Genomic DNA, 27,495 nt, shown 5'->3' on the forward strand with positions numbered 1-27,495 from the left:
GTGGTGCTTCTGCCTAGACCGCCATCTTGCCGGAGTCCCCCAGATACTCTTTTACCAAATATTTTCTTCAATTCCATAGGTTACCTCTCCACTTTCTTGGTAAAGTCCTTTGATGCACAAAAGTTCTCAATTTTGTAGAAGTCTGTTTAATTTATTTTGTCTTTTATTGCTCTTGCTTTTGATGTACTATGTAAGAATCCATTCTCAAAAATAAGATCTTAAAGTTTTGCTCCTATATTTTCTTCAAAGAGTTTTATGGTTTTAGTTCTTATATTTAGATCCTTGGTCCTCAAGTTTTTAATTCATTTGAAAAAGCTTTATTTTTAAATAATTATAGAACTCACAGAAAGTAACACAAAGATAATACAAAGAGTTTGTATACCTTCCAGCTAGCTTCTCAATGGTAACGTCTTACATAACTGTAGTACATTATCAAAACTTACCAATTTGACATTCACTTAACCAGTTTTCTTATTCATCTTTTTACTTGTCATCTCCACTTCCTAGGCTTTCCAGTATGGTAGCCATTATCCACATCTGGCTATTTAAATTTAAATTACTTAAAATTATATAAATAAAAAAGTTAATCTCTTGGTCGCAGAGTCACATTTTAAGTACTCACTATCCAGATATGTCTGGTAGGTACTGTTTTGGTTAAGGTTGTGTGTCAACTTGGCTGGGCCATGATTCTCAGTGTTTTGGCAGTCATATAATGTTGTGATCACTTTCCTGTTGAAATTGGATATGTGATCACCCCCATGATGGGATCTGTTGTGAGTAGCCAGTCAACTGAAAGGGAGTTTCCTTGGGCGTGTGGCCTGCATCCAGATATAAGTGGATGTTCTGGCAAGCTCTAGGGCTTTTGCTTGTCCTGGATCCTGCAGCTGGCTCATGTTCCTCTGACCTCCAGTTCCTGGGACTTGAGCTAGCAGCTTACCTGCGATCTTGCCTGCCAGTCTTGGGATTCATCAGTCTTGCAGCCTGTGAGCAAGAGCCCTGCTCTCCGATCTGCCGGTTTGGGGTTCTCCAGCTCGTGCAGCTGTGCGAATCAGGAGAAGCCTTGTGGTCTTGCCTGCTGATCTTGGGATTCGTCAATCTTCACAGCCTGTCAGCAAGAGCCCTGCTCTCTGACCTGCTGATCTTGGGTTCTCCAGCCCCTGTGGCTACGTGAATCAGGAGAAGCCTCTATCCTGATCCACGGACTTGGGACGTTCCAGCCTCTACAACTGCATGAGCCATTTCCTTGATATAAATCTCTATATATACGTTTATAGTCTTTACTGGCTTTGCTTCTCTAGAGAACTCAGCCTAAGACAGGTACCATATTGAACAGTGTAGATACAGAACATTTCCATTATTGCAGGAAGTTCTTTTAGATAGCACTGATCTAGACCATGTGTCTCTTTTTATATCCACATTTTCTGGGATACTGAGTACTCAATCTATACTTGAATGATTGAAACTAGTTCTGCCGTCTTGTTTTTACAGATTAGGCCCTGGTAAATAAAATAGTGAGTGACAAATCTAGAATTAGAGCTCAAGTGTCCTAATTCTCAATTTACTGGCCTTTCCACGTGAACTTTAATTTCTGAGTTCATCAGATTGTATCGATTTTAGAGGATGAATTAATATAGTCCTTCTTATTTTTACAGTACATAAGAATCAGCTGGAAAGCTTGTTAGAACTGCATATTCCTGAATCTCTCCCTCCCAAGATGCTGATTCAGTAGGTCTGGAGTGGAATGTAAGAACCTATATTTTGAGTATGTACTTAATCAAGACTTTGTAGTGCTGGCAGAAGGATAGATCAGAATAGAGAGCAACAAAGAGCCTAAAAGTAAAACCACACTTATATGGATATATGATTTTCAACGAAGTACCAGAATAATCCAGTTGAGGAAAGGAAACCTTTTTAACAAATGATGTTGGAACAACTAAATATATGGGGAAAAAAATGAACCTGGACCTCTACATCACACCATATATCCTTTGCATCTTATTAAACATGACAGTTCAAACTATAAAGCTTTTAGAAGCAATCATAGGAGAATATCTTGGAGATGGCAAAAGTTTCTCTGATAGGACAGAAAAAGCAATCATGAAAGAAAAACATTGATAGATTATACTTTATCAGCAACTTCTGCTGACCAAGAGACACCATTAAGAAAATGAATAGGCAAGCCATATAATAGAAGAAAATATTTGCAAAATATATTTCAGACAAAAGACAGATATCTAGAATTTAAAGAACTTAGACTATATAAAGACCACCTATAACTCAATAATAGAAAGATAGCCCAATTAAAAAACTGGCAAAATATTCCAGCAGACGTTTCACAAAGAAGATCTACAGATTGGGGAGAGGTGAAGCCAACATGACGCTATAGACAGAAGCACCACGCCATCCCTCCACAGCAAAGACCCGAAAAACTAAGTAAGACAGGGACAGACGTTCATTCTGGAACCCTAAGTGTCAAATGAAGGGATAAAGAACTCACCTAAGCACCGAATGGAATAAGAAACTGACAGAGAATAGAGAGTGAGGAGAGATATGGAGTGGAGGTCCCCATCAGCTAATGTGGCATGGATTCACCATCTTGGACTTCTGAGCCACCAAGAACAGTGGATGGAGTGTGGGAAGGCAGCTTCACAGAGCTCCTAGCAGGAGACAGAGTAGCTGGTAACTAGAGATACTAGCTTTCCCACCCCCCACTTCTTTCCCCTGCTTGGCCTTTGTTGCTTTCTGGTGGGCAGTGGTTCCTTGGCCAGGAGACACTGGCTCTTTGCCACTTGGATTCACCCTACCCACGCCAACCGGCTCCTTCAGTGCCATTTTTTTGCTGCTGTTTTCATCTTCTTTTGGTTTCTTCTCTCTCACTCTCACCTCCTTCCTTTGCTTTCTCTTGAACACCTGGCTCAGTGTGCCATCTCTGCTTCTTGACAGGCTGTGAAGCACTGCTTGGCTGAGGAACCACTTCCGGTGGGCTCCCTTGGGGCATTTTTTTTTTCTTTTTTCTTTGTTTCCCTCAGTTTCTTGTCTCTACCTTCCTTTTCTTCCTCCCAACCACCTGGCATCTTTTTTTTTCCCCCTCAGTTTCTTGTCTCTCCATACATTCCTTCCATTCCTTTTTCCTGACCACCTGGCTGTGTGTGCCTTTCTCTCGCTGTCTCTTTTTTTAATCTAGTTTCTTATCTCTCTCTTGCTTCCTTCCTTTCTTCTACCCACCTAGCTGTGTGTGCTGTATCTGTCCCTTCTTGATAGGCTGTTCCTCATCATCCAGCTAGAAAACCACTGGCACAGGGCTTCCCTGGGTCTGTGTCACTCCAACAGCAGGCTCCCTCAGCACTTTTTTGGCCCCTGTTTCTCCCTCCTCTTTCTCTTCTTTCCCATACCCACTTAGCTCCACATATCACAACTCCTCCCTCCCTCCTGCCTATCTGCGCCATGTGCTGAGCATCACACCCCCGAACAGCATAGGCATGGTCTTCTGGAACCTGCCCTGCACTGACCCCTTGTCCCACCCTGTTGGCCCCAGTATGTGCCACAAATGACCCATCTCAGACCCTCCCCCTCTGCTGGACCTGCCCTGTAGCATCATAGTTGAGTGACTGGCCCTGCCCATTGCAAAAGATGGTGGGAGATATCATGCCCACAGACGAGCAAACAGCAAAGAAGGCTAAGCCCACCTACTCAGACATAACCAAATAAAAAGCATGATGAAACAAATCTACAATCAGTAATCGAAGGAAATAATTCCTGAATGTCCCAAAGACAGCAGACAATGTCAAAACATATTAAAAAAAGGACAGGATCCAGTAGATGTCCAAAATAAAACACCAGATGACCTTCCAGTAGAAGAAAAGACACTGAAACTACCTAATAAGGAGTTCAAATGTCTAATACTCAGGGCTGTCCAAGAGTTGAAGGAAAAAGCAGACAAAAATGAGGAAAAAATAGACAAAATCATGGAAAAGACAGACAATGATACAATTCAGGAAAATCATACAGGAACAAAATGTCCAAATAAATTCACAACTAGAAACCCTACAAAGACAGCAGTTAGAAATCCAACAGATAATAAGATTTCAGAAATGGATAGTGTCATAGAAGGTTTGAGGAGCAGGTTTGAAACAATGAAAGACAGGATCAGCAAAATTGAAGACAAATCCTTAGATACCACTTTCTTTGAGGAAAAATCAGAAAAGAATGAAAAAAAAAGAAGAAACCCTGAGAACGATGTGGGATACAATCAAAAACAAAAATTTTCGAGTGATTGGAGTTCCAGAACAGGGAGAAAATGGAAAACACAGAGAGGATCATTGAAGAATTGCTGACAGAAAATTTCTCTAATACCACAGAAGATGAAAAGCTGACCATCCAAGAAGATCAATGAACCCCATATAGGATAGACTCCAAAAGAAAATCATCAAGGCATGTCATAATCACACTTGCTAAAACCAAAGACAAAGAAAGAATCCTGAGAGCAGCTCGAGAAAAATGGAAAGTCACATACAGAGGGAAAACAGTAAGACTAAACTCTTATTACTCAGCAGAAACCATGCAGGCTAGAAGGCAATGGGATGACATATATAAAACCTTGAAAAAAAAATTGCCAACCAAGAAAAATATATCTTGGAAAACTCTTGCTCAAATATGATGGTGACATTAGGACATTTCCAGATAAACAGAAATTAAGGGAATATGTAAAAACCAAACCAAACTTACAAGAATTATTAAAAGGAGTTCTTTGGTTAGAGAACCAACAACATCAGATGACAACCTGAATCTAGGACACAAGACTGCATCAGCCAGATGTCAGCCTAGGTAGTGAACTCTGAAGGATAAATCAAAACTAAAAGATTTACAACAAGGAACCAGGGAGGTTAATCTGTAAATGACAACAACATCAGAAAAATAAAAGAGGGAATAAATGGTGTAAGTATAGAACTTTCAAATGGAGAGGAAATCAAGGCAATACCAAATAATAAAAGATTAGTTCAAGGTTAGGAAAGGGCAAATTTCAAGGTAACCACAAAGAAAGTTAACAAACCTACTCATCAAAATAAAGAAGAAAAACATAAAGTCTCAGTAAAAACAAAACCTACAAAAACAGAAGAAATGAAAAAAAATCCACAAGCAATAGGAATTAAGTCAATCACAAAAGGACAAATACTGCATGAGAACACTACTATAAAAACTCATGAAAAGATTTATACAGGAAAAGAAACAATCTTTGATGGTTACGTGGGAGAGGAGGGGTAGGGATGGGAAAACACTAAATACACAATAGATAAACAGTAACTTTGGTGAAGGGTAAGACACAATACTGGGGAAGCCAGGACAACTTGTCCAAGTTAAGGTCATGGAAGCTCCGTAGACACATCCAAACTCCCTGAGGGACCAAATTACTGGGCTGAGGATTGCAGGAACCATGGTCTCAGGGAACATCTAGCTTAATCGGCATAACATAGTTTATGAAGAAAATGTTCTCCATTCTACTTCGGTGAGTAGCGTTTGGGGTCTTAAAAGCTTGTGAGTGGCCATCTAAGGTACTCCACTGGTCTCACCCCATTTGGAGCAAGAGAGAATGAAGAAAAAGACATAAGGGAAAGATGAGTCCAAATAACTGATAGACCGCAAGTACTACAGCCTCCACCAGACTGAGTCCAGCACAACTAGATGGTGCCTGGCTACCACCACTGACTGTTCTGCCAGGGATCGCAATAGAGGGTTCCCTACAGAGCTGGGGAGAAGTATAGAACAAAATTCTAACTCTCCAAAAAAAAAAAAACTAGGTTTACTGGCCTAACAGAGACTGGAGAAACCCCGAGAGTATGGCCCATGGACACCCTATGAAGTCACTCCTGAGGTTCATCTTTCAGCCAAAGATTAGACAGCCCCAAAAAATAAAATGAGACTAAAGGGGCACACCAGCACAGGGGTGAGAATGAGAAGGCAGGAGGGGGCAGGAAAGCTGGTAATAGGAAACGCAAAGTCAGGTAGGGGAGAGTGTTGACTTTTGGTGGGGTTGACAACCAATGTCACAAAACAATATGTATACTAATTTTTTAATGAGAAGCTAGTTTGTTCTGTAAACCTTCATCTGAAGTACAATAGAAAAAAATTTTAAAAATCTAAAAATGGCCTTAAGCACATAAAAAAAGGGGAGGGGCTCATATGATTAGTCATCAGAAAAATGCAAATTAAAACTATAATGAGATACCACTATATACCTCCCAGAAAGGCTGAAATTAATAGGCTGAGATGTTGGTGAGGATGTAGAGCAACTGAAATTTTTCTACCTGGTGAGTGGGAGTGTAAAATATATAACCACTCTAGAGAAAAGTGTGGTGATTATTCTTGTATAAGTCATTTTGTGGATATATTTCATCCTTTCTGTTGGGTAAATATTTAGGAGTAGAACTGCTGGATGTATGATATTTACCCAAGAGACATGAAGATATACATTGTTGCTTTGTTCATAATAGCCAAAACATGGAAACAGCCCAGGTGCCCATCAACAGAAGAATGGATAAGTAAACTGTGTTGTATATTCATACAGTACCATGTTGTTGTTAGGTGCCGTCGAGTCAGTTCCAACTGATAGCAACCCTGTGTACAACAGAATGAAACACTGCCTGGTCCTGCGCCGTCCTCATAATTGTTGCTGTGTTTGAGCCCATTGTTGCAGCCACCTCCTCAGTCCATCTTGTTGAAGGTCTTCCTCTTTTTTGCTGATCCTCTGCTTTACCAAGCATAATGTCCTTCTCCAGGGACTGGTCCGTCCTGATAACGTGTCCACAGTACATGAGACAAAGTCTCACCATCCTTGCTTCTCAGGAGCACTCTGACTGTACTTCTTCCAAGACAGATTTGTTCATGCTTTTGGCAGTCCATGATATGTCAGTATTCTTTGCCAACACCATAATTCAAAGGCATCAATTCTTCTTTGGTCTTCCTTTTTCGTTGTCCAGCTTTTGCATGCATATGAGGTGATTGAAAACACCATGGCTTGAGTCAGGCATACCGTAGTCCTCAAAAGGACATCTTTGCTTTTTAACACTTTAAAGAGGTCTTTTGCAGCAGATTTGCCCAATGCAATACGTCGTTTCATTTTTTGACTGCTGCTTCCATGGGTGTTGATGTGGATCCAAGTAAAATGAAATCCTTGACAACTTCAATCTTTTCTCTGTTTATCATGATGTTGCTTGTTCCAATGCATACTACTTAGCAGTAAAAAGAAATAAGCTACTGGATGAGGTTTTAAAATTTTACACTGAGTGAAATCCTAACACACAAGAATTCTTGATTAAGACATCTGTATAAAGTTCCATGACAAAACATTTAGAACAGGGATTGCCCCTGAGGTAATGAAGGAATTGACTGGGAAGGGGCATGAGAGAACTTTCTCTAGTGTATAATGTTATGTGTCTTCATAGGAGTTTGGTGTACACAGATGTGTGCATTTGTCAAAACTCCCTGAATGTTCACTTAAGATTTGTGCATTATGCTATATGTAAGCTTTACCTGAGGGAAAAAAATAGTTTAAAAAAAATGTGATTTTGATACAAGTCATCCAAGGACCACACTTTGAGAACCACTAAGTTTGACTAATTCCAAAAATAATTCTTTTTCACTATAAAAAATAACTCCCAGGTAATTAATGTAATATTTCAAAAATCTTTAAAAACTCATGACCCAGTTTAAATATTTTAAAGGATAGATTTGTATTTGTTGTTTTTGTTACATACTGTCAAATCGATTCCGACTGATACTGACCCCAAATAACAGAGTAAAACTGCCCCACAGGGTTTTCTAGGTTGTAATCTTTACAGGAGCAGATTGCCAGGTCTTTTGTCCCACAGAGCTACTGGGTGGGTTTGAACTACCAGCCTTTCAGTTAGCCATTGTGTCATCAGGGCTCCCTTATTTGTATCTAGGTATTTAAATATTGTATTAAAAGTACAGTTTCTTTATTAGTAGGTTAGTAGATGGTCAAGGATTTATGAAAATAAGGTTCTTTATTCTAATAGATGTTTTTTTTATTAACGTCAAGAATGCAATTTTAGTATCGGGGAGTTGGACACGGGTGTAATTGAGCTGGGTAACGTAGTTTCAGATGGATACTCACAGTGGCATTTGGTAAATTGGGTGATTTTGATTTGCAGTTGTAGTCGTCAAACTCTTGGCTTTCACTGGAGTGCGATGACGGCGTCGACGCATGCTGTAGGCCTCTACCGCCGTTCGCTTTACCATTCTGTGTGTTTAGAAAATAAGAACTTTTGTTTTTTGTATCTGAATTGTAACATGAAATTATCACCAAACTTGCAAATGTGCTGGAGGGAAAGACCGGAACTGGGATATGAATGACCAGTGCTGACTCATATTGTGGGTAGAGGGCAAGTCTAACTTTACTGGTTTGTAGGTAAAATAATAGTGGTTGGCTGACATGCTACATTGCAAATCTCTCCTATTGTGGAGTATTGATCAGATGTCTGAAATTCCACCAATTAAGGCTTCCTGCCCATTTTTGCAAATTTCCTGATAAGAATCACCAGGGGCACTCATTACATCTCATACCTCTCACCTAAAGGTGAGAATTCCTCCCTTAGGGACAGATTCAGTTGATCTGCGATGAGCTGAGAATTTGTATTTTTAACATGTACTTCCAGATTAATTCTTACCATCAGGAATGTTTGGGAAACATTGCCCTAAACTAGAGCAAAGTTTCTCAAACTTTTTGTACTCACCTGAAAAAAATAATCACCCAAGGAGCATGTTGAAAATGCAGATTCCTGGGCCCTACTCAGGCCTTTTCATGGTCAAGTCTGGGATGAGGCCCCCAGATCTACATTTCCAAGAGCAAGTACAGTGCACAGGTCTGGGGGCTGTCTTAGTGTCACTGCCTTGGTGGAAAATCCCTGAGTAAGCTTCCAGTCACTCGCACAAGAGAGAAGGGAGGTAGGAGATGGAAGGAAAAATAGTTTTGAAGCTGAGGACAGATCTCAGCATAAGACCGAGGTGGAGGATCTTGGGTAACCTTAGGCAATGGGTACCTAAGGGGCAGGGAGAGCACATGAGAGAAAGGAGGGAATCATCACCTCAGGAAGGATGGCCGTTGACTGTAGGACCACCATCTTTCAGGGGTGGGGCATGGGTAACCCATTGAAAAGTGACTGTTGAAAGCAACTGTATTCATTTGCTTTCAAGTGGTGAGGTGAATTCAGGATCATCCTGCATGCAGCTAAACCTCTGCCTGCATGCCATAGGCTGCCAGCCCCTGTCCAAGTGCCGCTGATAGAAACCTAACCCAAACAAGCCTGTTGCTGTTGAGTAGATTCCAACTCAGCGACGCTGTAGCACAGAGTAGAACTGCCCATAGCATTTCCAAGGCTGTAATCTCTATGGAAGCAGACTGCCACATCTTTTCTCCTGCAGAGTGGCTGGTGGATTCGAACCACTGACCCTTAGATTGACAGCCAAGCGCTTTAACCACTACGCCACCAGGGCACTTAATAGAAACCTAGTGACTGTAAACATTCACTGATTTTTTTCTCTTGTGTAGTAAGAAGAAAACATAACGTATAGACTATCTTCTGGCCGAATATGATAGATTTGGATCAGAAACGGGAGGCGTTGGGAGCCTGGAGTCAAAAGTGAAGAAATTCTGCAAGCCTTTGGGTGAGACAGGTGACAGGGATTTTTCTGAATTTAATTACATGGCCCACATTATCATTATGTGCTTATCTAGTGTGAGTGCGCTGCTTTTAGACGGAGTCGGACCCTCTTAAACGTTAGGGGGAAGGTGGAACAAGCTGCTGGAATTGGGTCTTGAGCCCGTTTTTCCTCAGGCTGCTTCAGTCAGGACGTTCTGTCGTCACCTTGCCTTTATTCACTTTTTATTTCCCAGGGCCCCTCCCCCTCCTGTCCACGCTTAAGGCCTTACCCTGAAATATTTCATTAGTATCATAGCTAATGTTTACTGAATCCTTATTACATACCAGGCATGGTGGTGTTGCTGTGCCTGCATTATTCCATTCTTGCAATAACCCAATGACCTGGTTACCATTACTGTGACCCATCTTGTAGCTGAAAGCATCTGAGGTTCCTAGAGCTTATGGAACTTGTCCAGGATCTCACTGCTATAAGTGGCAGAGCCAGATTTCAGGTCGTGCTCTGTGACTTCAGACTCTGCACTTACTGCCATTGTTGTCTCTCCGAGAGAACATTGGGAGCCCCGCCTGCCGCTCCTCCATTTTACCTGAACAGGCACTCCCAGTTTGGCAGACAACTTTTGAAAGCTTGCCAGTCAAAGTTGTCATAAAAAAATTTATAAAAATCAGAGAAGAGAAAGAAATAACCTATAATATTACTGGCCTTACATAACTAGGCTTAATTCTTTAGTGTGTTTGCTTTCAGGCTTTTTCTTACACATGTATATTTTCCTAGAGCGCCTGTATTTTTTTAGTGTCCTGATACTTTAAATATAAATAGAATTTTAATGCTCATATTTAAATCGCTCTCCAGTGATAACTTGAGACTTCTGGCAGTTGAAACTAAAGAAGCGTAGTAAATGAGTGAATGAATGAATGCTTGACTCCACATATGAAGCATTACATGTTTATGTACTTGTTACTTTGCCTTACTCAAATCTACATTCCCTTTAAGCTATTTTTCCAAGCTCACAGTGATCTTTCTCTCCTCTGATCTTCTCAAGCACTTTTTTACATTTCTTTACATCCCTTACATTTAATGTTGACGGTGTTCTATGTGTGCTAATTATAATTTTTATTCTGTTTTCTTACACCTCTTTCTATCCACAGTACCCACTCTAGTACTGTTTCTGTGATGTCAGTTTTATTTTTCAGCCTTTTTGCATTCCAATTAAATTGTTATTAATCAATTTTTCTAAAGTTCTAGAATGACTTTGCACTCTCTGGTATGTCTTTCCATGCCTTTGTAGGTTCCTATCACTATAACCATGCCAGAAATGACAGAGAATGAGACTCCTACCAAGAAGCAGCACCGGTATGTATCTGTGGTCCAGAAATAATATAATTGGAGCAGATAAGAAGCTTAGTGGGTTTGGTTTTTGGTTGCTAAGTGGGTAGTCTTTCGGTACCTGTCATTTGGATGCCTAGAAGATCATTACTCTCCAAAAATATGTGTGAATAAATACAAATACACTTACTGAAAGAGGTATATAGTTAAAAATTACCTGTCTTCCTCACCCTATTAGCAATGTATCAAGAATAATCATCAGTAGTTAAAATAGTATGGTACCAAGTCTATGTTAAATGTTTAGTTTCTACTGAAGTTTAACTTATACAGTACTAATTCTTATAGATCCTAAGTTCATTTAGGCTCTAGTCAGTTTGAATAGACATTTCTTGACATTATAGTCCAGTAATGCTAATATAAGAGCCCTGCTGTTGCAGTGGTTAGGAGCTTGGCTGCTAAGCAAAAGATCGGCTGTTGGAATTCACCAGCCTCTCCTTGGAAACCCTATGGGGCAGTTCTACTCTGTCCTATAAGGTTGCTGTCAGTTGGAATCGACTTGATGACGGTTTGGTTTAATGCTAATATGCACATCAGCACAGTATTACTTCTCGTTCTTTGTTTAATCCTTCTTCTAAATTTCTAGCATTTTGGGACAGTATTTTTGCTTAGAATCGCATGGTCAAAGTTCTACTAATGTTAAAATTACTCTTCTGTTTCTTTACCAGATAGCTATTGGAGTATGCTATTATGTTAAGTAGTTGTGTGTAAAATCAATGCTTTTAGCAGATCAGCATTTAAGAAAATATGAGTGTGGATAACCTAAGGTACACAGTGCAAAAGATGGCTCGCATGCTACTTGTCAGTGCATATGAGCTGTTGGCTGCCACATTTCCCTCCCTGGGGATTACAGGCTACTCTCTACTGGCGCTTGTCTTCCCTGCCCACCCACTTCCACCCTTGTCCAGTGAGATGCTCAAGAAAGATCACAGGTCAGCTATTTGGCACATTGCTTTGAGATTTTACTAGCGCCTATATTACGCTTTCAAGTAATCAGAGTATTCAATGACAGATTCATTTCCCAACCTATAACTTCCAGGTATATAAAAATTTGTTGCTTCTAAACTTATATTAATGTATCTTCAGTTGGATTTTTAAGACCATAATATGTATTAAAATTTTTCTTCAAATGCTTATTGATGCAACAAATAAAAATTCATAAAGTTTATTTTTATGGTTCTCAAAATAGAAAGTGATGAAAATGCCTTCCTGTTACTTTTATATTACCTTTTATGTACACTTTGTTTCAGAAAGAAAAACCGGGAGACACACAATGCAGGTAGAGACAACAATTTAAATTTTTATTTGCTAGCTTTGTTTGCATTCATAATGAACTCATACTGCCATTGATTGTAAGTTTTAATGTTATAAAGTGTAAAATCATTGTTCATTGTGTTATAGAAAATTGTTACCATCTTGTTTTTAATTGACAAAAGCACCCCTAAGATTATAGCTTGCTTCTCATCTTCTGGTTTGTAGTCTCTTTAGATAAGTTAAATCCAGAGATTAATGCACCCCTGGATGTAGTGTTTTACATGACTTCACCTACTGAGAACGGCCAGACTTCTTCTAAATAGAATGAAGAGTATGTGTCTTTGCAGAAGCTCCAGAAGTGGCTGGCTGCTTAGGAGAGTGGGGAGGAGGTGAGCAGCAGGCAGGGGATCCTAAGGGTACTTGCAAATGTGAAGAGTTCTAAATTAAGTTGTGGAGTCTTCAATTATAGGAAGAATGTAGAAAATAAACATTTGGTTTTATCTCAGACATCAAAATTATAGACCAAAGCCAGAATTAATAGTGCATTTATTTACAGCTGGGCATGTTGGGTAACCTTTGATTTTTCATCAGAGACCACAGTCAGAACGAGAAAAATTATCTTAGAAGTTAACTTCATCACTCTATAAATGATAGCTTACTTTCTCTAGGGGTCTTGTCACTCATCAGCAGAGGGCCCTTGGGAAAATTTTATCATGGAAAGATGTGTGGTACACTGGGGAGAGATTGGTGTTCCCCAAAATGAAGAGTTTACTGCCTTTGAAGCCCCATTTATTGCTATGGCTAGAAAGTCTTAATTTTTTTTTTTACCTTCACGCATTAAAATTCTGCTCCTGCAAGGGAGAATGAAGGAAACAAGATACAAGGGAAAGATTAGTCCAAAGGACTAATGGACCACAACTACCACAGCCTCCACCAGACTGAGTCCAGAACAACTTGATGGTGCCCGGCTACCACCACTGACTCCTCTGACCAGGATCACAACAGAGGGTCCCGGACAGAGCTGGAGAAAAATGTAGAACAAAATTCTAACTCACGAAAAAAGACCAGACGTACTGGTCTGACAGAGACTGGAGAAAACCCGAGAGTATGGCCCCCGGACACCCTTTAGTTCAGTAATGAAGTCACTCCCGAGGTTCACCCTTCAGCCAAAGATAAGACAGGTCCATAAAACAAAACAAGACTAAAGGGGCACGACAGCCCAGGGACAAGGACTAGAAGGCAGGAGGGGACAGGAAAGCTGGTAATAGGGAACCCAAGTTCAAGAAGGAAGAGTGTTCACATGTCATGGGGTTGTTAACCATTGTCGTAAAGCAATACGTGTACTAACTCTTTAATGAGAGATGAATTGTTCTGTAAACCTTCATCTAAAGTACAATAAAAAAATTAAAAAAAAAAATCTGCTCCTAGATATCCTTTATACATCTATTGTTAGAAAATTCAGAGGAAAGGCAGACTATACTTTATGCTTTCCTTTTTTGGCCATATGAAATAAATGTAATCTTTTTTGCTGTATGAACTAAATCTTTTTATTGGAATTATCAGGTGGTGCCATAAATATGTCTGGCAGCAACTTAGAGAGTAACTAGAGGTTATTGAAAGGATACCCTTACTGCTAGATTATGAAGCAAAAAATTGATATTTTATGAAACAAGTCTTAAAAGCACTGGAATCCTTTATTAGAAAGGAATGTTTTAGAAAATTTTCTAACAAAAAATAGCCAATACTAATAACGTTTACTACTTACAGTGTTTTATAGAAATGATTTAGATAATCTCTTGTATTCTTTCCCCGTTCCATACCACTCTTAAAGACACATAACACATAAGTCTGGAGCATTTCTCAGTTATGTAAGAGGTTGTCAGTTGCCCAGTTTCTTAGATGAGAAAGATCCTACGTGGCCAAAGTGGACAGCCCAGGCCCCATAGGGACAAAAAACCCCAACGGACACCATTTCTCGTCTGTTTTAAATCATAACTAATAACTGTTTCTGTTCCAACTTAAAAGGTGTTTTAAGGTTCCTAAATCAGTCTAGAACGGTCTGATTTGCCAATTTGCCACGAAGAGGTAGCTTCCTAACATCTTAGCTTGTTAGTCTGTGGGTGGTGCAAAGTTTGGTGGTTTCAGCCCACCCAGAGGTACCTCAGACCATTAAGTGCTTGAGTACTGACCAAAAGGTTGTTGATTCAAGCATACTGAGAGGCACCTCGGAAGAAAGGCCTGGCAATCTGCTTCCAAAAGGGCACAGCCTTAAAAACCCTATGGAGCAGTCTGCTCTGCATACGTGGGGTTGCCATGAGTTGGATCAACTTGATATCAACTAACAACAACAACGAGCTTGTTAGTGAGTTCTTGAGATTCAGTTATCATTAAAATCTCTAGTAATTACTTGAACTAAAAAGGCAGCCTAATTGTAATATAATATTAGCAATTTCTGTTTGTAATTTGAATTTAATTATTATATATCGCAGTCTTTAAAATGCCAATAAATTGCTGCTTGTGTATAGTTCTATAACACAAGACTTAAAATATGACATTCTTAGAAATCTTACTTATTATAGTTACTTGTCTTCAGTAGATACTGTTTGATAAACTTTTCTTAGAGATTTCTTTACCTAAAATTTCTTTACCCAAGGAGAATGAGGCACTTTAGCAGTGATAGTATAAAATTGATAAATGGATTTTTCCCCTCTGTCTAGTGGAGAGGCATAGAAAGAAGAAAATCAATGCTGGAATAAACAGAATAGGAGAGCTGATCCCATGTTCCCCTGCCCTGAAGCAGGTAAGAAGCCATATTTTCATTCATTACTTGTTATGGATTGAATTGTGTCCTCCAAAAATGTGTGTCAACTTGGTTAGGCTATGATTCCCAGTATTGTGTTGTTGTCCATCATTTTGTGATCTGATGTGATTATCCTATGTATTGTAAATCCTAACCTCTCTGATGTTAATGAGACAGGATTAGAGGCAGTTATGTTAATGAGGAAAGACTCAGTCTAAAGGATTAGGTTGTATCTTGAGTCAATCTCTTTTGAGATATAAAAGAGAGAAGCGAGCAGAGAGGAGAGGGACCTCATACCACCAAGAAAGAAGAGCCAGGAGCAGAGTGCGTCCTTTGGACCTGGGGTCCCTGTGCTGAGAAACTCCTAGACCTGGGGAAGATTGATGACAAGGACCTTGCCCCAGAGCTGACAGAGAGAGAAAGCCTTCTCCTGCAGATGGTGCCCTGAATTTGGACCTCTAGCCTCCTACACTGTGAGAAAACAAACTTCTGTTTGTTAAAGCCACTTACAGTATTTCTATTATAGCAGCACTAGATAACTAAGACACTTGTGAACAGACAATTCCCTAAGTTGTTTCTGTGGTTAGAGTAATTATTTTTGTTCCCTGTTATTTATAGACTTCTTAAGTTGTGTTTTCTCTTAAATTACTAAGTTTGTCCCATGATTATGTTTATATATATGCCCCTCTATTCACCAGGCATTCCTTTTTTTTTCTGCCCATTCATGTTTTTTAGTATCTTTCAGTTCTTAACTAGAGTCTTTCAAAGATCTATTCTTTATTTTATTCTCCATGCCCTATCAGCCACCACTAGTACTTCAATTCTCAAAGCATGACAGTTTTCCCTAATGAAGATAGCTTTTTCTTTCTTCTATTAATGAGGATAAAGTGTGCTCATTGAAAACAAAACAAAAATTGAAACAATATGGAAGGTATAAAAAATTTTAAACAGTAAATTGATGTTCCTCCCATAAGATACAACCACTGTTAAAATGTTTTTATACATCTCTCTTGACATTGCTTTATAAATACGTGTGTGTGTCTATGCTGTTTCATGAAATGCTTTGTTATTTTCATTCAGTGGCACATACCGGATGTTTGGTTGCAGGTGTCTTTCCTAATATGATCTCCTTCTTTTAATGATTGTATGACATTCCATTGCAACAGGATATAATAATTTGTAGTAGCCTTCTCTTTTGTTAGTTAATTTAAATTAATATATTTAAAAATTAACATATGTATGTAACAAATAGCACTGAAAAGCTTAAAACAGCAAACGTTAGTCTCCTGACTGCTTCCCAACTTTAATATAGCTCCTCAGGGGGAACCGGTCTCAACTGTTTCTTGTATTTATCTTTACATTCCTAAATAATGTGCTTCTATTGCTGTATCTTGATTTTTCCTTTTAGATCTTATCTATTGACATCCTATTATGTTTTTCCCCTGGCTGCCCCTTCCCTGATCCTCCTAATATAAATCTTTCACAAATTTTGGTTTAGTATTTATTTATTAGTATTCAGTATTTATGTGTTGTGAGATGTTTTGCAGATTCATCATTGTTCTTTATCATTAGGTAGTATCCCATTGTGTGTATGTACCATAATTTGTTTATACATTTGTCTGTTGATGGGCACCTAGGTTGTTTCCATCTTTTTGCTATTGTGAACAGTGCTGCAGTGAACATGGGTGTGCATATATCTATTTGTGTGATGGCTCTTATTTCTCTAGGATATATTCCAAGGAGTGGGATTGCTGGACCATATGGTACCTCTATTTCTAGCCTTTTAAGGAAGTGCCAAATCGATTTCCAAAGTGGTTGTACCATTTTACATTCCCACTAGCAGTGTATAAGTGTTCCAGTCTCTCCACAACCTCTCCAACATTTATTATTTTGTGTTTTTTGGATTAGTGTCAGCCTCGTTGGGGGTGAGATGGTATCTCATTGTAGTTTTGATTTGCATTTCTGTAATGGGTGATGATCATGAGCACTTCTTCATGTATCTGTAGCCACCTGAATGTCTTCTTTGGTGAGGTGTCTGTTCATATCCTTTGCCCTTTTTTTAATTGGGTTATTTGTCTTTTTGTTGTTGAGGTGTTGCAGTATCTTATAGATTTTAGAGATTAGACCCTTATCATATATGTCGTAGACAAAAGTTTTTTCAAGTATGTAGGTTGTCTTTTGACTCTTTTGGTGAAGTCTTTTGATGACCCTAAGTGTTTGATTTTTAAGAGCTCCCAGTTATTTAGTTTCTCTTCTAGTGTTTGCACATTGTTAGTTATGGTTTGTATTCTGTTTATGCCGTGTATTAGGGCTCCTAGTGTTGTCTCTATTTTTTCTTCCATGGTCTTTATCGTTTTCGATTTTATATTTAGGTCTTTGATCCATTTTGAGTTAGCTTTTGTACATGATGTGAGATATGGGTCTTATTTCATTTTTTTGCAAGTGGACATCCAGTTATGCTAGCAGCATTTGTTAAAAGAGACTGTCTTTTCCCCGTTTAACAGACCTCAGGCCTTTGTCAAATACCAGCTGCCCGTAAGTGGATGAATTTACGTCTGGGTTCTCAATTCTGTTCCATTAGTCTATGTATCTGTTGTTGTACCAGTACCAGGCTGTTTTGACTACTGTAATGGTGTAATAGGTTCTAAAATCAGGTAGTGTGAGGCCTCCCACTTTGTTCTTCTTCAGTAATGCTGTACTTATTTGGGGCCTCTTTCCTTTCCATATGAAGTTGGTGATTTGTTTCTCCATCTCATTAAAAAATGCTGTTGGAATTTGGATCAGAATTGCATTGATATGTAGATAGCTTTGGGTAGAATTGACATTTTCACAATGTTGAGTCTTCTTATCTATGAGCAAAGTATGTTTTTCCACTTATGTAGGTCTCTTTTGGTTTCTTGCAATAGTGTCCTGTGATTTTCTTTGTATAGATCTTTTATGTCTCTGGTTAGATTTATTTCTAAGAATTTTATCTTCTTGGAGGCTATTGTAAATGGTATTGATTTGGTGATTACCTTTTCGAAGTTCTGTTTGTTGGTGTAGAGGAATCCAACTGATTTTTGTATGTTTATCTTATATCCTGATACTTTGCTGAAATCTTCTCTTAGTTCCAGTAGTTTTCTTGTGAATTCTTTGGTGTTTTCTGTGTGTAAGATCATATCATTTGCAAATAAGGATACTTTCACTACTTCCCTACCAATTTGGATGCTCTTTTTCAGACTCTCTCCATTTAGGATGATGTTGGCCGTTGGCTTTGTATAAATGCCCTTTACTATGTCGAGGAATTTCCCTTCCATTCCTGTTTTGCTGAGAGTTTTTATCATGGATGGGTGGGTGTTGGAATTTGTCACATGCATTCTCTGCATCGATTGATAAGATCATGTGGTTCTTATCTTTTGTTTTATTTATGTGATGGATTAGATTGATTGTTTTTCTCATGTTGAACCATCCCTGCATACCTGGTATAAATCCCATTCGGTCATGATGAATTATTTTTTTGATATATTGTTGAATTCTATTGGCTAGAATTTTGTTGAGGATTTTTGCATTTATATTCATGAGGGATATTGATCTGTAGTTTTCTTTTTTTGTGGTGTATTTACCTGGTTTTGGTATCAGGGTTATGCTGGCTTCGTACAATGAGTTTGGGAGTATTCCATCCTTTTCTATGCTCTGAAATAAAAGACCTTTAATAGTACTGGTGTTTACTCTTCTCTGAAAGTTTGGTAGAATTCTCCAGTGAAGGAGGGCCAGGGCATTTTTTGTTGGTGTTTTTTTTTTTTTTTTTTTTACCTCTTCAATGTCTTCTTTTGTCACAGGTTTAGTTTTTCTACTTCGGTTTGTGTTAGTTTAGGTAGGTAGTGTGTTTCTAGAAATTTGTCCATTTCCTCTAGGTTTTCAAATTTGTTGGAGTACAGTTTTTCTTAGTATTCTGTTATGATTCTTTTCATTTTAATTGGGTCTGTTGTGATATCACCCATCTCGTTTCTTATTCGAGTTATTTGCTTTCTCTTCTGTTTCTCTTTAGTCCATTTGGCCAGTGGTTTATCGATTTTGTTCTTCCTTTCAAAGAACCAGATTTTAGTCTTATTAACCTTTTCAATTGTTTTTCTATTCTCTGTTTCATTTATTTCTACTCTAATTTTTATTATTTGCTTTCTTCTGGTGCCCAAGGGCTTCTTTTGCTGCTCTCTTTGTTTGTTCGAGGTGTAGGGTTAATGTTTTGATTTTGGCCCTTTCTTCATTTTGGATGTGTGCATTTATTGCTATAAATTCACCTCTGAGCACTGCTTTTGCTGTGTCCCAAAGGTTCTGGTAGGATGTGTTTTCATTCTCATTTCATTCTATGAACTTCTTTATTCTGTCCTTAATTTCTTCTGTAACCCAGTAGTTTTTGAGCAAGGTGTTGTTCAGTTCCCATTTATGTGATTTTTTTTTTCCTTTTTCTTTTATTGATTTCTACTTTTATGGCTTTATGGTCAGAAAAGATGCTTTGTAGTATTTTGATGTTTTGGATTCTGTTAAGGCTTGCTTTGTGGCCTAATACGTGGTCTATTCTGGAGAATGTTCCATGTGCGTTGGAAAAGAAAGTATACTTGGTTGCTGTTGGGTGGAGTGTTCTGTATATGTCTATGAGATCAAGTTGGTTGATTGTGGCATTTAGATCTTCTGTGTCTTTAATGAGCTTCTTTCTAGATGTTCTGCCCTTCACTGAAAGTGGCGTGTTGAAGTCTCCTACTACTATTGTGGAGCTGTCTGTTTCTCTTTTCAGTACCGTTAGAGTTTGTTTTATGTATTTTGGAGCCTTGTCATTGCATGTGTATATATTTATTATGGTTATATCCTCCTAGTGTATCGACCCTTTAATCATTATATAGTGTCCTTCCTTATACTTTGTGATGAATTTTGCTTTAAAGTCTATTTTGTCAGAGATTACCATTACCACTCCTGCTCTTTTTTTTATTGTGTTTAAGTGAAAGTTTACAGTTCAAGTTAATTTCTCATACAAAAATTTACGCACACATTGTTATGTGACCCTAGCTGCCATCCCGATAATGTGACAGCACACTCCTGCTTTCCACCCTGGATTTCCTGGGTCCATTCAGCCAGCTCCTGTCCTTTTCTGCCTTCTCATCTCGCCTCCGTACAGGAGCTGCCCATTTAGTCTGATGTATCTACTTGAGCTAAGAAGCACACTCTTCACAACTACCATTTTATGTCTTATAGTCCAGTCTATTCTTTGTCTGAAGAATTGGCTTAGGGAATGGTTTTAGTTTTGGGCTAGCAGAGAGTCCAGGGGCCATGTCTTCTGCGGTTCCTCCAGTCTCAGTCAGACCATTAAGTCTGGTCTTTTTACTAGAATTTGTGTTCTGCACCGCACTTTTCTCCTGCTCTGTTAGGGACTCTCTGTTGTGTTCCCTGTCAGGGCGGTCATTGATGGTAGCCAGGCACCATCTAGTTCTTCTGGTCTCGGGCTGATGCAGTCTCTGGTTTATGTGGCCCTTTCTGTCTCTTGGGCTAATATTTTCTTTGTGTCTTTGGTGTTATTCATTCTCCTTTGTTGCAGGTGTGTTGGGACCAATTGATGCATCTTAGATGGCCACTCGCTGGGTTTTAAGACCCCAGATGCCACTCACCAAAGTGGGATGCAGAACATTTTCTTAATAAACTTTATTATGCCAGTTGACCTGTATGTCCTCGGAAACCGTGGTCCCCAGACCTCCGCCCTTGCTACTCTGTCCCACGAAGTGTTTGGTTGTATTCAGGAAACTTCTTAGCTTTTGCTTTAGTCCAGTTGTGTTGACTTCCCCTGTAGTGTGTGTTGTCCTTCCCTTCAGTTTAGATCATTCTTGTCTACTCTCTCCCTCCCTCCCCTTACGGAAGGCCCATAGGGGAAAGGTTGTTTTGATCCCACATGGTAGGTTAGATGCTTGCACTTAACTTTCGCAGATCCAGCACCACGTCCCCCTGGCTAGGGAGGCCCGTACAGAGTCTCCGCCACTCGGTTTCTCCCGGCCTGGCAAAATGCGTCCTGAGCACCACTGCTTGCCTCAGCCTGTGCGTGCCAGCCAGTCTAGCCTGCAGGGGGCCAGCTAAGTCAAGTCTGGCACCTCTTTGCTGCTACTGAACTGTCTCTCCCTGGTGCTCAGTCTGACTCCTCAACTTTGTCTTTGATGTTCAGGGCTCCTATATTGTCATATATTATTGATTCACTTGTTTTTTTGGGTCTTTGTTGTTAAAAGGGGCCAGAGGAAGTATCTGACTATTCTGCCATCTTGGCCCCGCCTCTCTAGGCTGTAATCCAGTATTTATGTTATTAAAACTGTATAAATAGTGTTCACTGTTGAGTCAACTAGTATACTATTATTATGTTTCATTTTATACATTAGGTTTTAAATTTTTTTTTTTCAATTGTATTTTAGATGAAGGTTTACAGAACAAACTAGCTTCTTATTAAATAAGTTAGTGCACATATTGTTTTGTGACATTGGTTACCAACCAGTTTTCTGTCCCATCCTGCCTTCAGTCCTTGCTCCTGGGCTGGTGTGCCCATTTAGTTTTGTTTTGTTTTATGGCCCTGTCTAATCTTTGACTGAAGGGTGAACCTCAGGAGTGACTTCATTACTGAGCTAAAAGGGTGTCCAGTGGCCATACTCTCGGGGTTCTCCATTCTCTGTCAGACCAGTAAGTCTAGTCTTTTTTGTGAGTTAGAATTTTGTTCTACATTTTTCTCCAGCTCTGTCCAGGACCCTTTATTGTGATCCCTGTCAGAGCAGTCAGTGGTGGAAGCCAGGCACCATCTAGTTGTACTGGACCCAGTCTGGTGGAGGCTGTGGTAGTTGTGGTCCATTACTCTGGTTTTAGGTTTTTTTGGAGTTAATAATTGCCTCATTGTTTTTCATTTACTTAATTTTCTGTGTTCCTAGCTTTAATTCTTCCTTCACTTCCAGCAGTCTCTCAGTACTGTTTTCTGTGTGGTCAAATACACAACACAGTTTCTGTCTTCTTTTGAGACTTTCCTTCTGAAACCCTCTGCTTCTCCTTTTTCAGTCTCACTGGTTATTTTCCTCCAACTCTTCTGTTTTTAATTTCAGCTCTCATATTTTTAATTTCTAAGAACTTTTTCCTTATTCTCTGTTCCTTTTCATAGCATATGGTTTGTTTCATGAATATAATACTGTCTTATAGCTGAGAATGTTATATAGGTTTTTAAATATTTTCTGCATGTCTTTATTTCTTCTGATTTCCTTTTTTTCCCCTTGGTTTTGCTGTTTTGTCTCTCTTGTTGGAGACTTTCTATAAATGTTTTGTGATACTTAGCTGTTCATTCACATTTGGGAATAAGGCATTAAAAAGTTGATTAGATAGGGTTGTCTTTTGATGGTTCTGACTGCTGAGTGATTAGGTGATGAGCTATATTTTGTTGCTGTTTTTGGAGAATTAAAAAAAATCAGTGTTTGTAGTTTTTTTTTTCCTTTTGGGAGGAAGCTATTAATTTTTTTTTTTTTTCAGAGAAGAATCCTTCAGCCCCCTATCTGGGTGGGACTAGTGGGAAGAGGCATACAAGCCTGGTTGCCATTATTCTGAGAATGGTGTGGGGGAGGGGGAGGTACTGGAGAGTCTCATGCTTTGGTAGGCAGAGTTCTACTTTACCCTTCCCTGTTTTCAGTCAGGAGCCTCATCCTGTCCCCTTCTGTGTCAGGTATTACTGAGGTTGGAATTCTCTGCTTTAAATTTCTCAGAAAATAAACTTGTCTCCTGCAGTTGGGCGGGAAGGAGAATTCATCTGGCTTCATAGAATGAAGGGGGTGGGAGAAGGGTAGGTGGGCAAGGTTCTTATTACTTCTTAGTAAGTCACTCCCCTCAGTTTTAAACCCATGCCTTACATACCCCCATCTTCTGTGTGACTGGTCCCTCCCAGTGCCAGAGCATCTTAGGATGTCAAAGACCAACCAGCTCACTTCTCACTCATATGTCCCCTAGGCAAGGACTTCACTTTAGTTTCTTTTCACTCTCTTCTACAGAGTGGCACTTAGACTTGTATAAATACCGTTTTTAACATTTAAAAAAATGCCCTTTTTGTTTCCTTAACACAATGGTAAACTTAAGGGCAGGCACCATGTCTCCCGATTTGTTTTTCTTTCTTTGTGTCTCAATGTATAGTAGCTGCTCAGTAAATACTGGTGACTGCCCAGTAAACTCCCATTTTCCTGCTCAAGTTTCTCTGAAGAGGGGAGACCATAATCATTTCACTCCCTTGGTACCCTAGAATATACAATGGAAGTCAGCATTTGGCTCCCAGAAGCAGAATAAGATTTTCTTCACTATTGCTACATGTCCCTCTCTCTGTCTCAAGTAGAGAGACAGGTGAGTGGGCATTATTAGGTTGTGCTTTTGTTGAAACTCTTGTTTTAAGAAAGGACAGTGTTAGTTTTCTTTTTCTACAGAAAAGAGTTTACTGGATTTATATATTGTTTCTGTTTGGGGACTCAGTACCTTAACTGAGTCTTAGGAACCCAGAATTGTAACTTGTCAAACCAAAGAACTAAATCACAGTGATTCCTACATTAGAAGAGCTATCTGATCAAGTACCAGAGATATTTAACATCATATATACTGGAATAGAAGTTAAACATTCACTGTAACATTTTTAACAGCTGAAGAGTGAAAAAAAAAAAAAGTGCCTACACAGCTTAAATGTTTGTCAGTACGACTTGCCATCAAATTGATCCTGACCCATAATGACCCTATCTGTGTGTCAGAGTAGAACTGTGCTCCATAGAGTTTTGAATGGCTAATTTTTCGGAAGTAGATTACCAAGCCTTTTTTCCAAGGTGCCTCTGGGTGGAGTTGAACCACCAACCTTTTTGTTAGCAGCCAAGTATGTTAACTGTTTGTACCGCCCCGGTACTCTTTATCAGCAAGAGACTGGTAAATAAAAGAAATATAGCCAGTAGAATAAGATTGGTATCTAAATGCTGTTATGTAAGTATCTCCAAAACACTTTTTAAAATTGAGAAAAAAAAAAAAGATGCAACTTACTCTTTGTAGCATCCTTCTATCTGGATTTTAAAAATGATATATACAGATGCATGTATAGGCATAGAATATTTCTGGAAGGATATGCAAGTAATTAACAGTGACTGCCTCTGGAAAGGGGCCTGGAGAGCTAAAGCAAAAAGGAATGTTACTTTTCATTATATAGCCCTTTGTAGTATTTGCAGCTTTTTTTGCCATATGCACATATTATGTTTTCAGCTTTTAAAATTGTTAATTAAGAATAACTGAAAAATAAAAAGACAAACAACCTAATGAAAAAATGGACAAAGGACTTAAATAGACATTTCACTGAAGAGGAAATGACCAACAAGCACACAGAAAGATGCTCAGCATCATTAGTCGTTGTTGTGTGTCAACAAGTCGATTCCAACTCATAGTGACCCTGTAGGACAGAGTAGAACTGTCCCATAGGGTTTCCAAGGCTATATCTTTATGGGAGCAGATTGCTAGCTGTTTTCTTCCACGGAATGGTTGGTGGGTTTGAACTGCCAACCTATCGGTTAGCAGCTGAGCGCTTAACCATTGCGTCACCAGGACTCCTTCATTAGTCATTAAAACCTCATTGCTGTCAAGTCGCTTCCAACTCATAGTGACCCTGTAGGACAGAGTAGAACTGCCTAATGGGTTTCCAAGGAGCAACTGGCGGATTTGAACTGCCAACCTTTTGGTTAGCAGCCGTAGCTCTTAACCACTATGCCACCAGGGCTCCCATTAGTCATTAGGGAGATGCAAATCACAACCACGTTGAGATACCACTTCACTCCTAACTAGAATGGCCGTGATTAAAAAAAAAGAAAATAACAGGTGTTGTCAAGGATATGGAGAAATTGAAACCTTCATCCATTTTTTTGGTGGGAATGCAAAATGGTACAACTGTGGAAAACAGTTTGGCGGTTCCTCAAAAGGGAAGTTAAACACAGAACTACCATATGACCGAGCAATCCCAATCGTAGGTATACACCCAGAAGAACTGAAAGCAGGAATGCAAACAGAAACCTGTACGCCAGTGTTTGTTGCAGCTCTGTTCACAATAGCCAAAATGTGGAAACGACCTAAATGTCCATCAATAGATGAATGGTAAACCAACTGTGGTCTATACATACAATGAAACACTACCCAGCCATAAAGAGAAATGAAGTCCTGATACATGCTACAACATAGATGAACCTTGAAAACATTATACCGGGTGAAATAAGTCAATCACAAAAGGACAAATATTATATGATCCCATCATACAAAATAGGCAGATGTATAGAGACCAAAGCTTATTAGTGGTTAACAGGGGTAGGAGGGAGGGGGAAAGAGGGAGATAGTGGGCACTGAAGTTCTGTTAATGGTGGTGGAATAATTTGGGAATGGATAGTCTTGATGGTTGTACAACATGATGAATGTAATCAGTGCCACTGAATTGTATGTGTAAAATTTGTTGAATTGGCAAATGTCTTGTTGTATATATTTTTACCACAATATAAAATTGTTAACAAGTAATAAAGGAACACTGTGACAGAAAATACAATCTTTTAAGAAGCTTAGGAATGGAATATACTGGGAGCGTGACACCGAAACTGAATCAAGTGACATTTCTTTTTCTACCTTTTGTTCAGAATAATTTCTACCTTTGGTTAACAGAGTAAAGTATAACCTTAAAATTCAAAATCTTTCCATGGTCTTGAAGGCTCTCTCTGCCCTCTTTTCCTGCTGTTCTTCTCCTGCACCCTTCACTTTAACCCTGCTCAGCACCTTACTGTTCCTCAAACCTGCCAAAGACAACCCTGCCTCAGGGCCTTTGCCCTTGCCAATCCCACTGCCTGGATCCTCTTCCTCCAGATACCCGTGTGCCCTTAGTGATCCCACTGCCTGGATCCTCTTTCTCCAGATACCCCCTTTGCCTTTGCCGATCTCACTGCCTGGATACTCTTCCTCCAGATACCCGTGTGCCCTTGCCGATCCCACTGCCTGGATCCTCTTTCTCCAGATAATACCCACAGAGCATGCTTCCTTTCACTTCCTTTAGGTTTTTGCTTAAGTCTCACCTTATCAGAGGTTTTCCCTGATCCTGTCCAAACTAGATTATGAAATAACCTCTGCCATCACTGTAGGGTTGCTATGAGTCGGGGTCAACTCTACGGCAATGGGTATCGCTCTAGCCCCCTTATTCTGCTTTATTTTTCTTCATAACACTTATCACCACCTGGTATATATCTATATGTCTAATAAGGAGCCCTGGTGGCACAGTGGTTAAGCACTCAGCTGCTAACTGAAAGGTTGGCAATTCAAGCCTATGAGCCGCACTGTGGAAGAAAGACCTGGCAATCTGCTCCCATAAAAATTACAGCCTTAAAAACCTTATGGTACAGTTCTACTCTGTCACATAGGGTTGCTGTGAGTCAAAATTGACTTGACAGCACCTAACAACAATTAACAACATGTCTGTGTCTATGTCTGTCTCCTCCCAAGGGCGCAGACTGTCTTTGTTTTCTAGCGTATCACCAGTGCCTAGAACAGAGACTGACATATAGCATGCTCAGTAAATACTTAGTAAGTGAAAAATGAACAGTAAAAGCTTTTGAATATGTTGCCTGTTTTAAAATTTAGAAGCTCTATCTTCCATGCCTGTGACATAGCCAAAGCCAAATGCAAGTCCTCCATCCCCTTTATTTAAGTCTCTTCCGACAAGTTTACTTTTCAGAGAAACGTTTACATGGTTTGTTTTCTTTGGCAGAGCAAGAATATGATCCTGGACCAAGCCTTTAAATATATAACGGAATTGAAAAGGCAAAATGATGAACTCCTACTTAATGGAGGAAACAATGAACAAGGTAAAGATTTTAAGACTTTTTGTTTTTTTTTTTAATGCAACAAATCTACATTCACAGTGCAGCTTATATTAGGATGCAACAAATCTAAGTTCACAATGCAGCTTATATTAGGATGCAACAAATCTAAGTTCACAGTGCAGCTTATTTTAGAATGCAGAGGGTTCTTCCCATCCCAAAACAGTATTAAGACCCTGCATTCAGTAGGTCTGAAGAACAATGTTTAAAATAAATTCATATTTTTAGTTTAACTCTTTTCCCCTTCTGTGAGTGAGCAACTCTAATTTTTCAGGTGTACGTAATTTTGATTTTAGACTTGTCTATATACTTCATGTTTGTGTAACTCATGATGCTAATAATGCTGGATATCCTTTCTTCCAGATGGATCTTCTAACTAAGGGAATCCCAGGGGAGGGTGTAGGGAGAGTTCTGCTTAGAGTGACTTAAAAGCAAGATTAGTGATTTGACCGTGCCAAGACTTAACTCTGTGAATTAACTCCAAAGGCC

The 27,495-nt window shown here is 39.3% G+C and overlaps 1 protein-coding gene across 4 annotated transcripts in view; it reads left to right on the plus strand.

The window, feature by feature from the left end:
- Positions 1 to 27,495, plus strand: part of USF3 (upstream transcription factor family member 3) — a 71,140-nt gene that overhangs the window by 34,114 nt on the left and 9,531 nt on the right. For 2 of the 4 annotated variants that reach the window (XM_004373678.2, XM_023728868.1), the window contains exons 2-6: positions 9,566 to 9,681; positions 10,964 to 11,028; positions 12,309 to 12,337; positions 15,030 to 15,112; positions 26,895 to 26,991. In XM_004373678.2, the coding sequence (XP_004373735.1) occupies positions 10,982 to 11,028; positions 12,309 to 12,337; positions 15,030 to 15,112; positions 26,895 to 26,991 (256 nt within the window). In that variant the 5' untranslated portion in view covers positions 9,566 to 9,681; positions 10,964 to 10,981. Of the gene's footprint in view, positions 1 to 9,565; positions 9,691 to 10,963; positions 11,029 to 12,308; positions 12,702 to 15,029; positions 15,113 to 26,894; positions 26,992 to 27,495 lie in introns of those variants that run through there. The other 2 variants (XM_023728867.1, XM_023728869.1) reach the window with 2 other exon arrangements.

Source organism: Trichechus manatus, unplaced genomic scaffold (genome assembly GCF_000243295.1).
Source record: "Trichechus manatus latirostris isolate Lorelei unplaced genomic scaffold, TriManLat1.0 scaffold00026, whole genome shotgun sequence".
Classification (NCBI taxonomy): domain Eukaryota; kingdom Metazoa; phylum Chordata; class Mammalia; order Sirenia; family Trichechidae; genus Trichechus; species Trichechus manatus.